Consider the following 22,159-nt stretch of genomic DNA (forward strand, 5'->3'; position numbering starts at 1 on the left):
TTATTCTTTTGCCAAACTGGGATGAACAATTTTTGTAGTTCATCCATGCAGTCTTTAAATGTCTTCCATTGCATATCCACCGTCAACCCTTTTAGAATTAATTGCCAGTCAATCTTGGCCAATTCACGTCTCATACCCTCAAAGTTACCTTTCTTTAAGTTCAGAACCATTGTTTCTGAATTAACAATGTCACTCTCCATCCTAATGAAGAACTCAACCATATTATGGTCACTCTTGCCCAAGGAGGCACGTACAACAAGACTGCTAACTAACCCTTCCTCATTACTGAATACCCAGTCTAAAATAGCCTGCTCTCTCGTTGGTTCCTCTACATCAGTGGTTCCCAACGTGAGGCGTATGCCCCACAGGGGGGCAATTTGATTTTAAGGGGGGCATCAGGTAAACATATGTAGTTTATGTTTCAGATGTTATTTTGAGTAAATTCCATTTTCTGAGAATTATTTCTTTGTCTGCTCGTGCTAAAATATGGGAGGGGGGGGGAGATCAGGATTTTAGAGGTGATTAGGTGGGGCATGGCCAAAAAAAGGTTGGGAACCACTGCTCTACATGTTGATTTAGATTAGATAACTATCCCGCATACATTCCAAGAAATCCTCTTCCTCAGCACCCCTGCCAATTTGATTCACCCAATCTATATGTAGATTGAAGTCACCCATTATAACTGTTTTGCCTTTGTCGCACGCATTTCTAATTTCCTGTTTGATACCATCTACCATCTCCAACTTCACTACTACTACTTATGCATTGTTCTAGTTCTCACTCATGATCACTCTAGGACAAAACAACTTTTGTTCCTTTTTTGATTCATTGTGCTGAACCATGTATTCATAAATTTCAAACTCCTCCTAAATATAGATATTTCTACAAAATGTATTTACACAAATTACTCGGCAAAGGTCAATTGTGTTTTGCTGAATCTCTTCATTTGTGGTTTGTTACTCTCCAAGCTTGATTGTATTTTTGGAAACAGATTGTTCAGAAAACCAGATTTGGAATTTAAACCGACAATTAATTCACATTAAAGTCTGCAGTGCAATCTTTTCAGCATCATAAATAAAATTGATGATTATTTGTAACTCAGCATAAACTGAATTCTGTCAGAGATTTTATCTCTAACATGATTTGTGTGCCATTAATTTGACTGTATTTGTCTCACAGTATTTATTTTCTTTTAGAAATCATTGTATTTAATGATTTCCATCAATGCTCTGTGTGAGAATTGGATCTGCATTCAATTTTTATGCAGAGAAGATGTGGAGAACAAATGCAGTACAACCAAAGATTGGAGCAAACTAATCTTTGGTTCTACTGGACTGAGGTTTAGTTTACTTTAGTTTTATTTAGTTTAGTTTGGAGATGCAGCACGGAAACAGGCTCTTCGGCCCACCGGGTCCGCGCCGACCAGCGATCCCCGCATATTAACACTATCCTACACATACTAGGAACAATTAAAAAAAAAACATTTACCAAGCCAACCTGTACGTCTTTGGAGAGTGGGAGGAAACCGAAGATCTCGGAGAAAACCCACGCAGGTCATGGGGAGAACGTACAAACTCCGTACAGACAGCACCTGTAGTCGGGATCGAACCCGGGTCTCCGGCGCTGCATTCGCTGTAAGGCAGCAACTCTACCGTTGCGCCACTGTGCCGCAATTTCAGGTGGAAAGTTATTTTAAATGCACTTTCATAATAGACAATAGACAATAGGTGCAGGAAAAGGCCATTCGGCTCTTTGAGCCAGCACCGCCATTCACTGTGATCATGGCTGATCATCCACAATTAGTACCCCTTTCCTGCCTTCTCCCCATATCTCGACTCCCCATATCCCTTGTCTGAAGAAGGGTCTCGACCCGAAACGTCGCCAATTCTTTCTCTCCATAGATGCTGCCTCGGCATTTGTGTTCACCTTTGATATTACCAGCATCTGCAGTTCTTTCTTAAACCTCCCTTGACTCCGCTATCTTTAAGAGCTTTATCTAACTCTCTCTTGAAAGCATCCAGAGAACTGGCCTCCACTGCCTTCTGAGGCAGAAAATTCCACAGATTCACAACTCTCTGGGTGAAAAAGTTTTTCCACATCTCTGTTCTAAATAGCCTACCCCTTATTCTTAAACTGTGGCCCCTGGTTCTGCACCCCCCCCAACATCGGGAACATGTTTCCTGCCTCAAGTGTCCAATCTAGTGTCCAATCCCTTAATGATCTTATATTTTTCAAGAAGAATCCCCTCTCATCCTTCTAAATTCCAGTGTATACAAGCTCAGTCACTCTATTCTTTCAACATATGACAGTCCGGCCATCCCGGGAATTAACCTACGCTGCACTCCCTCAATAGCAAGAATGTCCTTCCTCAAATTTGGAGACCAAAACTGCACACAATACTCCAGGTGTGGTCTCACCAGGGCCCTGTACAACTGCAGAAGGACCTCTTTGCTCCTATACTCAACTCCTCTTGTTATGATGGCCAACATGCCATTAGCTTTCTTCACTGTGTGCTGTACCTGCTTGCTTACTTCCAGTGACTGATGTACAAGGACACCCAGATCTCGTTGTACTTCCCCTTTTCCTAACTTGACACCATTCAGATAATTATCTGCCTTCCTGTTCTTGCCACCAACGTGGATAACCTCACATTTATCCACATTAAACTGCATCTGCCATGCATCTGCCCACTCACCCAACCTGTCCAAGTCACCCTGCATCCTCATAGCATGCTCCTCACAGTTCACACTGCCACCCAGCTTTATGTCATCTGCAAATTTGCTAATGTTTTTTTTAATCCATTCATCTAAATCATTAATGTATATGGTAAATAGCTGCGGTCCAAGCACCGAGCCTTGGGGCACCCCACTAGTCACTGCCTGCCATACCGAAAGGGGCCCGTCAATCCATACTCTTTGTTTCCTGTCTGCCAACCAATTTTCTATCCATGTCAGTACCCTACCCCCAATACCATGTGTTCTAATTTTGCCCACTAATCTCCTATGTGGGACCTTATCAAATGCTTTCTGAAAGTCCAGGTACACTACATCCACTGGCTCTCCCTTGTCCATTTTCCTAGTTTCATCCTCAACCTATGAATATAATTCTGGCTATAGAAGCACTTACTTGCCGTCAATAATTGCTCAGAGATGATGGTAATAATCTCCTTGACCCATGGCACCCATGAGCTCCATGGTGTTTATGTTGAAAGGGTTGAGAGCTTCAAGTTTCTTGGTGTTAATATTACTCACGATCTGTCATGGACCAACGACATTGAAGTGGCAGCCAAAAAGGCACACCAATGCTTCCACTTCCTTAGGAGACTGAGGAAACTTAAAAACCTCTACAGATGTACCATGGAAAGCGGGTTGCTTCACAGCTTGATTTGGGAACAGCTCTGCCCAAGACTGCAAAAGTTTCAGAGAGTTGTAGATATAGCCCAGTCCATCACACAGACCAGACCCCACACCATTGACTCCATCTGTATTTCATGCTACTTCAGAAAACCAACAAATATAATCAAAGACTTGTCCGATCAAACTCATTCCAAATATTTCCCTGCTCCCATTGGGCAAAAGGTACAGAAATATGAAAGCGCACACCACCAGACTCAGGAACAGCTTCTTCTCCTCTGTTATCAGGCTTCTGAATGGTCCTTTCATAAGCTAGGGTACTGTCCAATTCACCTCTAGCCTATTGCGGACATTGGATTTTGTCTGTGGAACTGTTGCGCTGCACATTATTCTGCACTCTGTATTTTCCACTTTGGTCTACCTATTGTACTTGAGTTTAATGTTATTGTATTTATTATCTGATCTGATTGGATAACATGCAATCAAAGCTTTTTGCTGTTCCTCTATATACGTGACAATAATAAACATATACTTTAAAAATAGTTTGAGCACATTTCATGCTCAGATTAGGTGTGGTGTGAACATTAACTTATGTGTAGTGTGCCATTAATTTCAATGACAAAAACTCCAATGATTTTAGAATGTGTTCAGTTAACATATCTTTATGATTTAGGATATGGGCTCCAGCTATTTTCCCTCTGTTATGGTCCTTCCATAAGCTAGGGCACTATCCAATTCATCTGTAATCCACCGTGTGATATTGAACTTTGTCTCTGGAACTGGTGCACTACAATGTTGAGAACTATATTCTGCACTCAGTATCTTTCCCTTTGCTCTACCTATTGTACTTGAGTTTGGCTTGGTTATATTTATGTATTATCTGATTTGATTGTATAACATGCAAAACAAAGCTTTTCACTGTACCTTGGTAAACGGGACAATAATAAAGCTAAATATGTAATCATGACATTTGTCTTATTTGTACCTAGGTACTTAACATTCTAGCAATCACCCCAAGTGCCTATAGTGTCTGTTGTTTTCTCCCAGGCTGGATATTCCATGGCACTCAGTAGGTGGCAGTATCGTGGTGCCAGCCTGCTAACAAGGCATCTCAACAGCAGTATCATTGAAAGTAACACTTCAAAAGCCGCAAAATGGAAACGGGCTGAAATTATATTCTCTAAACAACGTGTTTTGTTTAAGCTGGATTCAGTCACCAATGAAAATGTAGCAAGAGATTTATTAGGCGGTGATATTTGTTTCATTTTTAAAAGCTGAAACTTAAAATATACAAATTGTATATCAGAAAGTTTTAAATAATCACTTTATCAGCTCGATGTAAACAGTGTCCCTCTTTCGTTGGCCCTCAAAGAGAACAAACCAGGGATTCCTGTCTGTCAGCTCATATGTTGTTTACGATTCACGGACCTACTAAACATGCTGAGTCTGTGCTCCCTACATCGTTGTATTTATGGCGTTTTCATTTATAGAGCATTGTGAATCAATTAATTTATACAATTGGATCCCTTTCCCCAATCAAAGATAGACTGTCATTTAATTATTTTTGCGAACACATTCGTTTGCCTTTTTTTTCATGTGGCTTCGTGATGATGGCAGTTGTAATTGCGGAACACAAAATACGAGGTAACGTGTTGTTTTTCTTTGAAAACGGCAAGAACATTGTGACTGCACCTGGGGTAACGTGCAATGCAGAGAAGAATGCGGAGGTTGAGATTTGAATCGAAAACCCCGCAGTTCTGCATCACAAACTTGCAGCTTTGCTATTTCTCCAAAGGTTTAAATAGGCACAATTTTCGAGATAAATGTCATTAACGAAATAAACTGCATTGTCCCATGTGGTGAATTAAAAGATTGTACTATTGAAATCGTATGTAGATCCCGTTTACAGCTGCATGTGGCTTGGTCTTTTCTGTCAGATCACGCAAATGGTCTTGGATTTGCTACATATCACTTTCTTGCAAGGACAGAGGAAGGGAAATACACCATTAATTTGCAATTGCGAGGCCTGCTTTTGGCCGCGGCAAATATCAATAGTAATGAATGGCGGCTGCACCTTACTACGTTACGCGTCCGGCGAGCCAGCGGGAGGGTAGGGAGGGTTGGGGAAGGTGGGGGGCGGCTGCAGAATGAGCTTTGTTGGGGAGGGGAGGTTTGCGAGGAGGAGACGGCGAAGTGATCGAGTGAGTGTGTGTGAGTGTGTAACCCCTTTGGGGGGATGATTGGTATCTTACCCGCGTAAGGAGGAGGGAGGCTACAACATTCCGAAATAGAACGTAAACAAGGGGCAGGGGGGAGGGAGGCGGGGCGGCGCGCGGGCAGGCGGTTGGCTGGGCGCGAGCGCGGGCACGGGGGAGGGAGCCGCCGCCGCCGCGCGCCCCCCGCCCCTCCCCTCCCCTCCCCTCCCCTCCCAGCACCGCGGCGGGAGCGGGAGCGAGAGCGCGCCCTCCCGATTCAAAAGTCGTGTTGTCAATCGCCGCGTGCGCCCGCCCGCCCGCCCGCCGCGGGAGCGCGCAGAGAGGGGGGTAAGGAGGGAGGAGGGGTCACTCGCATCGGGCGGGCTGCGCGCTTGTTGTGGTGGTTTCCCCTCTCTCTCTCTCTCAGGCGAAAAAACAATAATCATCATCATTTTAAGTTTAATTGAAAAGTGAGAGGAGGGAAAATGGGGAGAGAGTGAAAGGGGAAAGAGGAAAAATCAAGGAACAAGAAAGCCGTGAGGAAAGTGATCCCGAGTGGCTGGAGGTGTTTTATTTTTGCGTTGTGGGGAGAGATCAGTCGTTTACTCTCTCCCTCCCCTCCGTCCTCCCCTCCTGCCTGCCTGCCGGCCCGCACGCTGCTTGTAATTCTTTTAAATTTATTTGCTGAATCCTGACTGCGAGTCCGGCCGGCCCGGCTGGCCGGGGGCTCCGAGCAATGGCGAGTCCGCCCGAGCCCACCTCGCCCGCCCCCACCGCCGGAGGCTCCGACGGCTTCTCCGACGTGAGGAAAGTGGGCTACTTGAGGAAGCCCAAGAGCATGCACAAGAGGTTCTTCGTGCTGCGGGCACCCAGCGAGTTGGGCCCGGCCCGGCTGGACTATTACGAGAACGAGAAGAAATGGAGGCACAAGGCGGGCGCGCCGAAGCGCTCGGTGCACCTGGACAGCTGCTTCAACATCAACAAGAGGGCCGACTCCAAGAACAAGTACCTGGTGGCCCTCTACACCAAGGACGAGTACTTGGCCATGGCCGCCGACTGCGAGAGCGAGCAGGACAGCTGGTACCAGGCGTTGCTGGATCTGCACAACAAGGGCAAGCTGGCCGGCGACGAGCGGGACCGGGACTGTGCCGCCGGCTCGGCCGCTCACCCGGGGGGCTCGGCCACCGTCGAGGACAACTACGGCGAGGTCAGCCCCGGGCCGGCCTTCAAAGAAGTGTGGCAAGTGGTGCTGAAGCCTAAAGGTCTGGGGCACACCAAGAACCTGGTGGGCATCTACCGGCTGTGCCTGACCAGCAAGACCATCAGCCTGGTGAAGCTGAACTCGGAGGCGGCGGCCGTGGTGTTGCAGCTCATGAATATCCGCCGCTGCGGCCACTCGGAGAATTTCTTCTTCATCGAGGTGGGAAGGTCGGCGGTGACGGGTCCCGGCGAGTTCTGGATGCAGGTGGACGATTCGGTGGTGGCGCAGAACATGCACGAAACCATCCTGGAGGCCATGAAAGCCATGAGCGAGGAGTTCCGGCCGCGCAGTAAGAGCCAGTCGTCGTCCAGCACCAACCCCATCTCGGTGCCCCTCAGGCGGCATCTCAACAACCCGCCGCCCAGCCAGGTGGGCTTGAGCCGCCGGTCGCGCACCGAGAGCATCACGGCCACATCACCGGCCGCCGGCAAGCATCACTCGTTCCGTGTGCGAGCCTCCAGCGACGGCGAGGGTACCATGTCGAGACCGGCTTCGGTGGACGGCAGCCCCGTCAGTCCCAGCGCCTCCAGGACCCACTCTCAGCGCCACCGGGGCGGCTGCAGGCTGCATCCTCCTCTCAATCACAGCAGGTCTATCCCCATGCCATCGACCCATTATTCACCGTCGGCCACAAGCCCGGTCAGTTTATCGTCAAGCAGCACCAGTGGCCACGGATCCACTTCCGACAGCCTTTTCCCCAGGCGATCCAGCGCTTCCATCTCTGGATCGCCGAGCGATGGGGGATTTATTTCATCGGATGAATACGGATCCAGTCCGTGTGATTTCAGGAACTCCTACAGAAGCGTCACTCCGGATTCTTTGGGACACACTCCTCCTGCAAGGGAGGAACAAGAGTTAAATAATTATATCTATATGGGGAAACATTCTAATCTGGTTCCAAGTTGTCAGAGCAGGGGTACCCAAAGGTGGACTCCTACTAAATCAGAAGATGCAGATTCGGATAAAGGATTTAGGAAGAGAGCTCACTCGTCAGGCACTTCGCCACCCACAGTGATGCACCAAAAGACTCCTTCTCAATCTTCCACCGTTTCCTTTGAGGAATACACAGAGATGACACCGTGTTATCCTGGTGGTCACATAACCACATGTAAAAATTCTGCTTTTGTACCTACTCATTCATACCCCGAGGAATGTTTAGACCTCCAGCTGGGCGAAGGCAGGCGTTTCAGCCAGATGGATGATGGATATATGCCAATGTCACCAGGAGTGGCCCCTGTGCCCAATAAAAGTGACTACATGCCAATGAGCCCCAAAAGTGTTTCTGCTCCACAGCAGATTATTAATCCACGCCAACACTCTCGAAAAGATGGTTACATGATGATGTCGCCCAGTGGTAGCTGCTCACCAGAAAATGTGAACTATGGAAAGATATGGACCAATGGAGGGAGTTCTAAGTTATCTGTTGAAAGTAATGAGGGAAAATTATCCGTTAATGACTACATAAATATGTCTCCTGCGAGTTGTTCAACCACCAGCACACCACCAGACTGCTTCTTCAATCCAGTTGAAGAATCTCATAAACCTGTTTGTTCATATTTCTCACTGCCTCGTTCCTTTAAACACGTGCACCGAAAAAGCGAGGAGTCCCCTTTACGAATTGCTGTAAACTCGAGTCGCCTTTTATATGCAGATGATTCCTCTTCATCTACAAGCAGTGATAGTTTAGGGGGTCAAGATGGTGGGCATCATGTAGTTAATCCTGTTAAAAACGAATTGTATGTGCCAATGAAAAGTAAACTTGTACGGCCTACCAGGCTTTCGCTTGATAACACTAAAGCAAGTACATTGCCCAGAGCACGAGAGCATCCACTTCCACCAGAGCCAAAAAGTCCAGGGGAGTATGTAAATATTGAATTCAGTGACAAAACTTTTTCTTCTAGCTCATTGTCCCTTGTCAAGCCGTCGTCAGTTGTGGGAAATCCTGTTCGACAAAGGCCACCAATGTCAGAATACATGAATATGAATTTAAGAACTGATGCATCCAAGTTTTCTTACACATCGAAATCTTCAGTGGACATCAAGTCTGCAGCCAGCTGTGCTTCCAGCACTTGCAGAAAGGATAGAGGACAGGGAAGTTGTGATTATGTTACCATGCAGCTAGTTGCCACCTCAGATTTACTGGAACCTTCATTGAGTAACTATGCTGAGATGACGGTTGGTGGAGGTGTAACACCTTCTATTTCTGTTCTACCTCGAGCAGAAGAGGGCTCACTGAATGCTGTTTCTGATGTAGTACCTGGTCCCCTGATGGACCAAATTTCAGGGAGGAGTGCCTTTACTGTGCTTAATCTTGTCCCTAATCGGAACCAAGGTGCCAAAGTTATCCGTGTTGATCCCCAAGGTAGAAGAAGACATAGTTCAGAGACTTTCACTTCCACAGCCAGTGTAGCTGGCATGACACTGTCTTACGTTGACCATATTAAACGACATAGTTCGGTGTCTTTTGAGAATGTGTGGCTTAACAAACCAGGAGATTCTCTGGCTTCAAGTTCCAAAGATCAGTCAGAGGATGTAACAGTGCAGAATGATTGTAAAAACGGTATGAACTACATTGATTTAGACTTGATAAATGATTTTAACAAAGAATGGCCTGCCTCTCAACACGTAACCCCTCATCAACTTCAAGGAAGTACCTCTGGTGGTAATGGTAATGATGATGATCTGAATTCGTATGCAAGCATCAACTTCCAGAAGCCAGATGAAATAAGCAAGCCTGCAGAAAGGGAAGGTAAAGGCACCACGTGAATTCTAATAGTTGCTTATATTTCACCTCTTTAACGATGCTTTTGCAGTTTTGGGTGCATTTTGCTTAGGACGACAGAATAGATTTTGCTTGTTGATTGAAATGTTTGAAGATAACTGCAAAGGATGTTATTTAAAAAAAGAGATTAATCTTTCTGTAAATTGCTTTATATTTTAAATCTTGATTGACTCATTTATTATTCTTGTAGATATTTTGCATCATACTGTGGAAATAGTATCTAATTTAAATATTTCACCAAATTAAATGGGGAAGTCCTTGGGTAATATCTCAGTTTGGCTTGTATGAAAATTTCCACATCAACTTCTGGTTTGGAAATTATAGTTATATATTTGAAAACTGGCACAGAAATTATTTACTGTATTATCTGTCAATACATGTGGGGCACCATCTAGTTCTTGAACAAATAATAAAGCAGTTCTGTAAATGTTAAATGTGGCAGAAAACATTTCTCCCAAGAGCTAAGATTTATACTTGTATGTGTACAAGTCTTCTGAGCTGAAGAAGATACACCTGAACCTCAAGAATTAGTTGCCTTGGTTGCACAAAATGTTTTGCAATTGAGAAGTATATACATTTTCCCAATTAGGTCTGTTTATGGAATTTTTATTGCTCAGTAAGAGCTGGTTTTGAATCGGGCAATTCCAGTGAGAGTTTGTATTATGGAATCCCCAGCTTGAACCGGGAGCAACATTGTGAGATTGGTTGTACTTAGCTTATCAATTATGATACAAGAACAGTACTGCTGAGTTCATGTGCGAAGCTTCAAAAGATATTGACAATTAGAATGTAATACGCACTGGATCCAAGCGTCACTTCCTGTGACTTGGCATGAACACAGTAGAACCTTGTAGCTTTCCTTATATCATGCTTATAAAAATAGTGAAATGGCTGCAACATTTATTGAATATTTTGAAGAAATCTGTGGAGCCACTGAGCTGCCTTCATGGTTTGGCAGACAGTTACTTCACCACAAGAACACGTCACTTAACCCCTTTGACAACTGAAGCAACAGCTCTCTAGCAAAATAAGTCTTCTGTTAGTTCAACAAATGTGAATTAAGAATAATTTCCTGAATCCATGTGTTGTTCTGATGCAGTGCCTGAAGGGGCAGGAAAGTCTTCAAGAATGTATCATTGAAAACAGGAATCGGGGTCAGAGTTGAAGTTCTTGTAGAGTAAATCATATTTTCTGTAAAATTTCCAAATTATATTTTTGTGAAGTATAAGTATACAACATTTTGCAAGACAGCTTGTTAATTGTGAAGAAGCCTAGTGTATAATGCTAAAATGTGAAGATTGGGGTGATGCAGACTATTCTACAAATAGTTTGGGGTGGTGGGGGAATGAGTTGGTAAATTCTGTATTGTACATGTTTACGAAGTACGAGCAGAATAGCGCTGAGGTAGTTGAATGTCTTCTGCTAGGAATTAGTACTGGTGTCTGGGGTGTGAAGATGGAGAGAGCAAAGGAAGAATCGGGTACCTTCAAATATGCAATTCATTGGCTTATTTGCAATTATGATTATAATTTAAATACATATGTGGAAAGTAACAAGCAGAGAATATTTTCATGCAACTGTACCATTACTGTTTTATTCGCTCTTAAACAGAAAAGGCAATGTATTGTGTATTGTGCTGCAGAATATGTATAGTAAATGCCTGCAGTAGATTGCTTCAACTTTTCAAGGGTACAAAAATATGGATTTTCTCTGGTCATGTTGCAGAGATGATAATGCATTCATAAACAGCATTGTCTGCGAAAAGAAATAGTTATGATTTTGTGATCTCCCATAATTATCAGCTTTGCAGATAGTTCTTAATGTTTCTTTGGGGCATGGAGTGGTTTTGAGATGGGGATGGATGTGGAAAGAAGCATAATGCGTACAACATGTTGCTTGGATATTTAATGGTACTGACCTCTGCTCTGCTCCTGTTTAGTGACTGGTAAAAACCAAAGCATGTGAAGCTGGTCAGTATAATAAAACAAACAAATTGTACATTGTATCGTATCAGAGGAAGATATTGGATTTCTATGGCCTTTGTTTAATTTTTGAAGGAAAGCTTGTCCTGGAATTTAGAAACAAAAACTTTTATGATTTGGCAGATTAAACAAATCTTTTTTAAATTAGAGATTTAATTAGTCATTGTGCCATTTCAAATCTTGTTGAGTAATTGTTTTGTAAAAAGGATCCATGTTAAGCAGACAAATCAGATTGGTGAAGCCTGATGTTTAATAACCGTAAATTAAACTGTATGTTTAAGTTCAGGTCTATGGTCTAGTTCTGTTTTTATTAATGTTATTAGCTAAGCTTATGGTTATTTAATTGCTTCAAGGGTTATCTCAGCTGAAAAGAATATAATTCTGAACCAATCTTTTATTTAATTTTTTTTAAAGCCATGACACTGTAAAGTTTGTGAATCCTTCTGGACTTGGCAGCTGCTTCAGTAAATTATATGTTATGGTAGTAAAGCATAGCTTCAGCTCTGAAGAGGGATTGTGCCATTCCATAACTATGTAACTTATTGCTAGCTTGTTTTAACCACAATGGTTGATTAGAATAGAAATCATTGCCCGAGTTGATAGGAAATTATCTCTATTTACTTCATTCTGAAAATCACTTGTTGGATGAATGTCTCATTTTGTATTCTATTCTGCAGTATAAGAATCAGAGCTTCTTTTCTCATTGTACCTGCATTCTTTCCTGCATTGCTGATCTCTGACACTTTTATCATGTGGTTTTGGTTCACAGCACAATTTCAGAGGGAATTGCAGATTTTAATCAATGTGTTCATGTTGCAGTTTAGATACTAGTTACTAAGTGTGTGTATTTATATGTGTGTCTGCTTGTTTGTTCATGCACGTATTCTGACATCTATCACTCATGTTCATTCATGACAGTCAAGGATGCACAGCTTTGTCACCAAACATTTTAAGAAAACCTCTGTTCATTGAGATCTTTTCAATTCAACCTTATTGGTTGTTCACTTTATCTGGGCTACTCAAAAGCATGCTATTTGATAGTTAAACATGCATTCCTGAAATTATCTAAATCAGGGGTTCCCAACCTTTTTCGTCCCATTTATACCCCTGGCAACTTTAATAGCACTTAACAATGCTATTTCACTTATTTATGAACAATTAACGTATACCAGAACCAAACACAGTCAGTCAATGAGAAAAAATATGTACAAATCCAGAATCAACAAATTTAACCCCTAGGGTAAATTTACCCAGGTTGGGAACCCTTTATCTAAATTGTTTTGAGGACATGTCTTTAATTTGAATGAGAGGATTGAAGTTAAGGGGCATACTTTCTGTGATTATACAGTATCCATTGCAGTAACTATCTCTCTATCTTTTCCTACTCAATACTTCCTCTCCATACTACACCCGTTTTGACTGTCTGTTTGGTACACATATGCATTGTTTTAACTGCAAAGCAGTTCTTTAATGTAATAAGATTATGCTTGAGTATAATATTAGTTGCTAACTTTTAAGCAGGTACAAATACCTAGTATTTCAGTGCTTTAACATTTTTTAAGATTAATTTGGATGATACATGATCCTTTGGAAACTAACAGGTATTACTCATTTCATCATACTATGCAATGTTCTTACTATAGTGCTTTCTATGTGGCCCTGCATTTGTGTCCATATTGATATAGGAGCTGTGGTTTTGTTGAGAAACTAGGTAGCTAGTTTCATTAACTGAGAACTAGATAACATTAACTGAGTGTCCAGTTTGTCATTTTGATTGTAAAGTTGGCAAAAGTTTGGGAAGTTATGTAGTCAAAATGAAGAATCTTAAATACATCTGACAGTTCTTGACTATGATAGGTGTGAGATTCAGCTGCCTGAGAGATTCTCCTTTCAAAACAAATTCGCCTTTGTCCATATTTTTTTCTGTACGGAAATGTTTTCCAGCTGCATTACATCAGCCTATTTTTTCTTTGTTCCACAATAAATGAACATTGTAGGGTCAGGGATCAATTAGACATTTTTGTAAGTGGATAGAGATGAATCTGGTTCCAGATGCTTTTTCATGAGATTGGATAATTTACTTCTGTTTCTGATTTAAATCTTTAAACCATTTTTCAGGCTTTATGTAGCTTGAAAGTAAAAAATATTATAAGGATATACTGAAGACCTGGAAACGAAAAACAGCTTCTAAATCTGTTAATAACTTTTTTAAATGTGCAATGCAGGATGATAAAATAAGACAAAAGGTACATTTCCTGGAATGGCAGCTGGGTGGAAGCGAGAGTAATATCTGAAGATGAGCTATTGTATGAAAGCTGTTTTGTTGTGGGTGTGGAAGCTGCTGTGGGGCAATGGTTATAATACTAGAGTTGTCGGAATTTGGTATCTGCAGGGTGTGGTTTTTAGTTGGTAAAACCTCATGGTGCTTTAGCTCTATACTTGCCCACAGCTCAACTTTACCTACTAATTAATGATCTATAAAGTGTGTGCAAGAACATCCTTATTTTGAAGAGATCTTGAGAAGTTTAAATTTTTTTTAATTCAGGAGGTCTTGAGAACTTTTTTAAAATTCACTTTCGTTAATGAAATGGATGTAGCAGATAGAGTGGAATGTTACTGCATCATTGTGGGAGGTCTGTCAGCGTTGTGTTTTTACTGATTAGGTTCCTGAAGTAGTTTGATGCCTTTGTATTGGCACTTACTACTTGTGTTTTGAATGAAATATCTGTGTGACACTCCCTTCAGCTTGCACTTCTGTATCATGCCTACATTATCGACATCTATTAATGTGTAATATGAGCCTCATCAGAGCAATCCAAAAGGATTGTGTAATGGAAATCTGTTTGCGGGGCGCACAATTAAAGGGGGATGTATTGTTAATGAATGGAGATAAAAGAAAATGAACAGCCTTTCAGGCTAAGTCTTGGTGTTAAACCTCCCAAGAACGTACAGTACTGAACCAGCATGTTACATCTGCTTTTTATTTTGTGAATTCGTATCCTCTTTATAACTGAGAGCAGGTTTGCTGATAATTATTGGGACTTGTTTTGCAGTTGTTTCAAACATTTTTGTGATATCAAAATCTTGACATCAAGCATGTCTCTGCAGGAAGGTTCTTTTTCAAAGCAGGTGCTTAGTTGCATGCGGTGGGGGAACTGACTTATGGAGCCTTTGAACTGGATAAGGAATGTGTCTGCGAAGAGACTGAATGATCGTTTGCTGCTACCAGCCCCAGGGCCTGAAACTGGTGGGGAGGAATGTCATTGTGTCTTTTAGAGCAGGCTTCTCACATGTCTTTATGAGGAAGAATGCCTGTGGAGGATTCTTCATTATCCAGCCTGTCTGGCCTTCCTGATCTGATTGGAAAGTAATTATTTGGCCAGCTTTGAGGTGAGGGGCCTCTGGAAGTTCACTTTTTTACCTAATCTGAATGTCGGGACACGTTCACATGCATTATTTTGAGATGAGTTTTGCCAAGGAAGTATTCTTAAAAATTAATGGATTCTCTGTTGGACCTGGGGCACAAGTGAAAAGGGCACAAAAAAACTATACTGAAAGTCAGGTAGCATTTTTCTGATGATGTAGTACCAAATTTAAATACTTAGCTATTTCCTTTTAAATAATATTAGAAAAGTGTGAAAAATTGGGAATTTGCTCAAAAGATCAGACTTGTGAGTTGTGTTATCTTGGTTTCAAGTCCTGCTCTAGAAAGTCTAGCACAAAAATCTGGACTGATGCTCTTGCTAAGACTTCCTATGTTCTTAGCAGGATTGTTTGCCTAAATCTTTGTGCTGCAGTTTTGGGGACAGTGGTTAAAATGAGACTTTATACCAGCGTTCTTCATTGCAAGTCTCCTGAGCCAGTGGTAGCTCCCATTGATCATAAGTGAGGTTTCTGCAGGAGCCAGAGCATGGCCAGGAGCGAGTCCGGTTGTTCAGACAGGATGCAACGAGAGCAGGACCAAATGCTCAGACGGACCACCTGAAGCATGTGGGCTAGAATTAGCTGACAACTAGAGTGGCACACCTGAGGCAGTGTAAAGTTGTGTAAAGGAAATATAAATGCCTTTTGTCTACCTGATGATAACATTTCCACATATGTATCATTGACTAAATTAATCTTGTAGAGTAATTGTAGAATTAATCTTGCACCCGGATTGATTTATATAGTGCCTGAAATGAAAGATTTCAATTCAATAATTCATGAGTATTTGGAAAAATCTGAAATTTTAAATATTGAAATGTGTCTCTATTGAGACAACCAGAAAATCTCCAACTATGACCAACGAGTCAACAGCACCTGGAAAGAGAAGAATTGATACACAGATGGGGAGAAAGGGATGTTTGTGTGGATGCATTGGTCTAGGGAGAAGATAAGAGAAACAAAGATGGAATGAGGCATGGAGGGCAGGTTGGGTAGGGAGAGATGTCCCCTGATCAGGGAAGGACTTGGGGTAATAGTAGGCAGAAAGGTGTACTGACTACGTTTGGTTCATATTGGGGGAGGAAGGGGTGATCAATAGAGACTGGGGTAATGAAAATGCTGTCATCGAAGTAAATGAAAGATTGACATGAAAACCCACCTCTGGGTCTTTATCCGACCACTTCAGAACCTCCAGAAGTGAAGTGCAAGTGTGTGGTCCTCAAACCTAGACAGAAGTATTTCTTGCCATTCTCTGCCTTGATGCAAATCTGTTAACCATGTTCAGTCTGACTGATTTAACTGTCCTCTGAAATGGCCATCTTGGCCAACAATATTTTTAGAGACTGACATAGGAGACGAAGTAACATGGCTTGTTCATTGGAGCTGACTGAGGTATTATAAGGGCCTAGTGCTAGGGATGTTGACCTAGAAAAGTAAACTGGCATTGATTTATGTATTCTACAGTGGACTTGAAGGATTTTGTAGTGAATGTATTGCTTTTGATGCTTTGGGGTGCATGCTGAGGAATAGTCCTTTGTACAAGGGGGCAAGGATCATGCTGCTCAATCAACAGTGACTGTTGTGCCTGGTTTGAATTCTTTATATTCCTACAAATTTTACCTTGGAAGACGAAAAATGCTGGTGGATATCATTGTTGATCTTTGCTACCTTTGAGATGTGGCTCTGTAGATGTAGTATGTGGCCCACTTCTCCCTGGGTTTTGTCATGGACTTTGGTCAAATGGCATTGTTGTGCAGCCATATTAGATTAGTAAAAGGTCTGCTCTATGGGTGTAAAGTATAAGATCCATTCAGTAGTATGATTCAAAGACTGAGTTGACAGTGACTCAGATGACTGATTTGTATGCAAATCTTGTAACTCAGTGACTGGTTAAAGTAACCATGATTTTGTAGATGAGATGATGTAGGTCGAAAAGCTTTACGATGAAGAGCTTGTTGGAAGTTAAGTGCAACATTATGGTGAGAAATGTTGAGAAAAGCGTTGAGACGATGACATGGTCTCACTTGACACCTGTTAGCACTGAGATTTGGTTGGCTGTGCATTTGTTGATTAAGATTGTGTGGAAAGAGAAGCAAATGTGGTTCTATCAAGCATCTGCTGTGCCTGGGTCATATTACACTTTTTGAGTGCTGCTAATGTATTCAATTACCGTATGGCTTGAAATGGGGGAAAGGCCCTTGGGAGTCAATAAGGTAATAAAGACTGCAGCTTGCATGCCACCATGTAGTAAATGTAAGGTGGAGGTAAATTCTGTGCAGCCAAACTTGGGAGATTGGGTGATGTAGGCCTTGGCAGCATTGCAGAAACTGCCACATTACAGGGCTCTCACTTCAACTCCCCCTCCCATTCCGAATCCGACCTTTCTTTCCTGGGCCTCCATGGCCAGAGGGAGGCCCACTGCAAATTGGAGGAACAGCACCTCATATTTTGCTTGGGTAGTTTACACCCCAGCGGTATGAACATTGGCTTCTCCAATTTCAGGTAGATCTTGCTGTCTCCTTCCTTTCCCTCCCATTCCCAGCTCTCCTCCAGCCTACTGTCTCCGCCTCTTCCTTCATTCCCCCCCCCCCCGACTTCAGTCTGAAGAAGGGTCCTGATCCGAAACGTCGCCTATTCCTTTGCTCCATAGATGCTGCCTCACCCGCTGATTTTCTTCAGCTTTTTTGTCTACCAACGGGATCCCAGCACTGGCCACATCTTCCCATCTCCTCCCCTGTCAGCTTTCCGCTGAGACTGCTCCCTCCGTAACTCCCTGGTCAATTCGTCCCTTCCCACCCAAACCACCCCATCTCCTGGCACTTTCCCTTGCAACCGCAAGAAATGCTACACTTGTAGCTTTACCACCACCCCCCTTGACTCCATTCAAGGACGCAAGCAGTTTTTCCAGGTGCGGCAGAGGTTCACCTGCACCTCCTCCAACCTCATCTATTGCATCTGCTGCTCTAAGTGTCAGCTGCTCTACATCGCTTCGCCCAACACCTCCGCTCGGTTCGCAATAACCAACCTGATCTCCTGGTGGCTCAGCACTTCAACTCCCCTTCCCATTCCAAATCTGACCTTTCTGTCCTGGGCCTCCTCCATGGCCAGAGTGAGGCCTACTGTAAATTGGAGGAGTAGCACGTCATATTTCGCTACAGCAGTTTACAACCCAGCGGTATGAACATTGACTTCTCTAATTTTATGTAGTCCCTGCTTTTTCCTCCCCTTCCCAGCTCTCCCTCAGCCCACTGCCTCTGCCTCTTCCTTTCTTCTTCCACCCCCCCCCCCCCCCGCCGTCCTCACACCAGTCTGAAGAAGGGCCTTGACCCGAAACAATGCCTATTTCCGTCGCTCCATGGATGTGCCTCACCCGCTGCGTTTCTCCAGCATTTTTGTTTACCCATTCACACAAGTTCTGTTATCCCACTTTCCTCACCCACTCACTACACATTAGGGGCAATTTTACAGACAAGTTAACCTACAAAGCCAATGCGTCTTTGGGATGTGGGAGGAAACCCACATGCTTACTGGGAGAATGTGCAAATTCAACACAGTGTCCGAGGACAGGATCGAACACAGATCTCTGGTGTGTGAGGCAGCAAGTCCACCAGCTGCGCCACTATATTTTGTTTTCCAACACACACAAAACTATACGTTGATAACTTTGGTTACTAAAAAAAAAAGAAATTATCCATTTTCAGTTTTAAATCTCTAAGTGACGCTATGTCCCCCTTTACAGCTACTGTATGTTTTAATTCAGTTCAAGACTATGATGCAGTACATTGGCATAAAGTTGCTGCCTAAAAGTGGCAGAGACCTGGAATTGATCCTGAATATGGGTGCTGTCTGTACGGAGTTTGCTCCTTTTCCCTTTGATCGCATGGGTTTTCTACGGGTGCTCATGTTTCCTTCCACATTCCAAAGGTTTCTACGCTGTATCTTTAAATTAAACTAAAAACATTAAAACCAGAGGAAATCTAAAGAAGGGTCTCTACCCGAAACGTCACCCAATTTCCTCTATTCAGAGATGCTGGTGGCACCATGGAGTTCCCCTGCACAATTAAAGCATTGAATAGTCTTCACCCAACCAGACACAACTAAATTTAAGGTAGCTCTTTTTTTCCCAGGAACCCTTTTTTGCCCAAGTCCAAGTCAAGAGGTTTTTATTGTCATGTGTCCCAGATAGGACAACAAAATTCTTGCTTGCTGCAACACAACAGAATATGTAAACGTAATACAGAACAGGAGTTAAAAGTTCAGTGTGTCTATATACCATAGACCATATATATACACATAATAAATAAACAGATAAAGTGCAATAGGCTGTTATTTTTCAGTTTGGAGTTTGGTGGTGGACCCTCCACCACCTCCAGTTTAAATTCCATTTAGAATATTTTTGGAGGACCAGGAAATCAAGAAGCAGGAGTTACTCCAGGGAGTGATTCTGCATTGGTTTTCAGCGATCTCGGCGAGGCGGCGACTGGCCTGCAATGGCGGCCAGATCTACCACAATGCAAAGGGAGGGAGAAAGTGCCCAGCGCCTACCAGTTGCCGTGGTAGTGCGCATGTGCAGGGCGGCTGATGATGTGGTTGTGTGCATGTGCAGGCCGTGGCAGTGCGCATGTGCAAGGCGGCTGGCCGTGCCGCCGGATGAGGAGCGGCCAGAGAGCGGAGAGCCGGCGGCCCGGACACGGATGGCGGGCGGAGAGTGATAGTGATAGAGAGAGAGAGAGATAGAGAGGGTGGCCCGCTCAGAGTTGAACGGCAGGTGTCCCGGGTGCTTGCCAAGCCGGGCAAAATGACCCTGCTTTTAGGTTGCCTGGCGGGACTTTAGGTGGCCATTGGCAGCCAGGCAACTGTTAATTCCGAGCGCTGCATTGTGAGGATCAGTAAGTTGCTAAAGCTAAAAAAAAAAAAGCAAAGCGTGGGGAAACTGCACCCAAGGCAGCATCTGTGGAGCGAAAACACAAAGGATATTTTGGTTTGTGAGTCATCTTCAGACTGATAGAATAGAGGGGAGAAAGCTAGAAGAGAGGTGAGTAGAAAGTGTGGGGCAAGAACTGGCAAGTTACAGTTGTTAAACCTCCTACATTCTTTCCACCCTCTTTCAACCCCCCCCCCCCCCCCCATCTTTTCTGTATCAAATATGTGCCAGCAATGAAGATCCATAACAAATAAGAGTTTAACCAACTTTCCTTAATATTCATAGAAACAAGCATCGTCAAATACCCTCCACAAATATCTGCAGGTGTGCAAGTTGGGTATGCTGCAGTAATAAACTACCTCTTGACTTCCATTATCTTAAAAACATAAAGTAACAGTGTCATGGAATACTCCAGCTGCACTTAAAAAGTTTAATGTGGTAACGGGCACAGAATGCTATTTCAAAGAACCACACCTGTAGCTCTTTTTTTTTCCCCCCTGCTGCTTCTGTACACCCTCTCTCCCACCAACCTGGCCAAGTAAAGGACAATAGCAAAAGAGAATGGTAGTGAGAGAAATAAATGAAGGTGGGTAGAGGCCAACATAATTAGCTAAGTTGAGGGTTCCTTTTTGAATAAAATTATCCTGCTCGAACATCAAGCATTTCCATCTGTGAAAGCAGACATGGCCACGATTGAATGTCTCGCCTGAAGGCAGGCAGTCAAGAACGTGTAGCACTTTTATATTAATGCAGTGGACAGTCCAACTGAATGTCTGTGCTTAGGTTCTGAAATGGGACTTAAACTCACAATGTTCTGACTTAACTGAGCCCCAGCTGACAGTCTTTACATTTGCGTTCAATATGAAGTTTTGTTGAAGGATATATACATTTACACCACAATAGCTGAATAAAGACAAGCCTTTGAGAGGCTTACCAGGAGGTTTTATGCATAAAAGCACATCGTAAATCAGTGCAGCTGTTTTCTAGAAAAGGAACTGTTTCACTGGTTGATATCAGTTGGCTGAATACCATAATATATATGTCATACATTAGAACTGATTGTAGAACAATTTGCTTTGTTCGTAAATTACACATCCTTCAGAGGCCTTGACAGATACATTTCTTAATATTTCCAGTTAGTTACTTTCTCTATAACATAAGCACATAAGAATTAGATGCAGGAGTAGACCATGTTGTCATTTTTACTGTGCAATGTCCATCCCTGTTTTCCTCCATCTATCTCTTCCTTTAACATCCAGAAACCTGTTGATTTTTGTTGCAAGTGGACATAGTATTGAAGCTCCGCAGCCTTTCAGGGTGGAGAATCTGTGATTCACCTCCGTCCGCGCGAGTGAAGAAATTATATATATATATATATATATATATATATATATATATATATATATCCATATATATATATATATATATATCCTCTAATTCTTTTAAACTTTCAAGTTTACATGGGTATACAGTGGCATGGCGTCTTGATTTTGACCCTGATGACTTGGGCACTGTCTGTGCAGAGTTTGCATGTTCTCTGTGACTAGACGCCTTTCTAAAAACATGCGTGGCGGTGGGTTAACGGCTACTTTAAATTACCCCATAGTGTTGGTCAGGGTTGACCAAAGGGGAGTTGATGGGCGAGGTAGAGAGAGCTGTAGTTGTATGGTTAACGGAAACAAAGGGTACAAGGAGTGGGACCAGTGGAACTCATTACATCGTTATAAGTATAAAAATACAGACCTAGCCTACCCAATCTTCATGTGATAAACATTCCATCTCAAAATACAATGTGATGTATCTCAATTCTATTTGCTTTATGGTGAGAATATTTTTTTGGGGTAAGGAGAGCAAGGTTGTACTCTGTGTGTCACCGAGGCCCTATATACTTCAGTCAGATATCTTTGTTCTTGTAATAAACACAACAATATTTCCCTTGCTTATTGCTTGCTGCTCATTGCATTTTCAGTGACTTGTCTACAAGGATACCTATGCCCCATTGAACTTCAACATTTTCATGCACGTCCATTAGCCTCATTTTTTCACATTATTTTCCTCCTGCCTTCACACACTCTGTTAATCTTTATCTCCTAGGCCTCTATATCCTCCTCCCAACTCATAAATTACATCTCATTTTGTGCCATTTGCAAACTTTGGAAATGTAGCATTTTGTTCCATTAGCCAAATTATTGATATAAAGTGTAAATATCTTTGTATAGTGCCTCCTCCCTGTAGTGAG

General features: G+C 42.9%; 1 protein-coding gene across 1 annotated transcript in view; it reads left to right on the top strand.

The window, feature by feature from the left end:
• The first annotated feature begins 5,843 nt into the window (after positions 1 to 5,843).
• Positions 5,844 to 22,159, top strand: part of irs1 (insulin receptor substrate 1) — a 61,125-nt gene continuing 44,809 nt past the window's right edge. The window contains exon 1 of the mRNA XM_033031986.1: positions 5,844 to 9,558. Within this exon, the coding sequence (XP_032887877.1) occupies positions 6,285 to 9,558 (3,274 nt within the window). The 5' untranslated portion in view covers positions 5,844 to 6,284. The remainder of the gene's footprint in view (positions 9,559 to 22,159) is intronic.

The sequence above is a fragment of the Amblyraja radiata genome, chromosome 13 (assembly GCF_010909765.2).
Source record: "Amblyraja radiata isolate CabotCenter1 chromosome 13, sAmbRad1.1.pri, whole genome shotgun sequence".
Lineage (NCBI taxonomy): Eukaryota > Metazoa > Chordata > Chondrichthyes > Rajiformes > Rajidae > Amblyraja > Amblyraja radiata.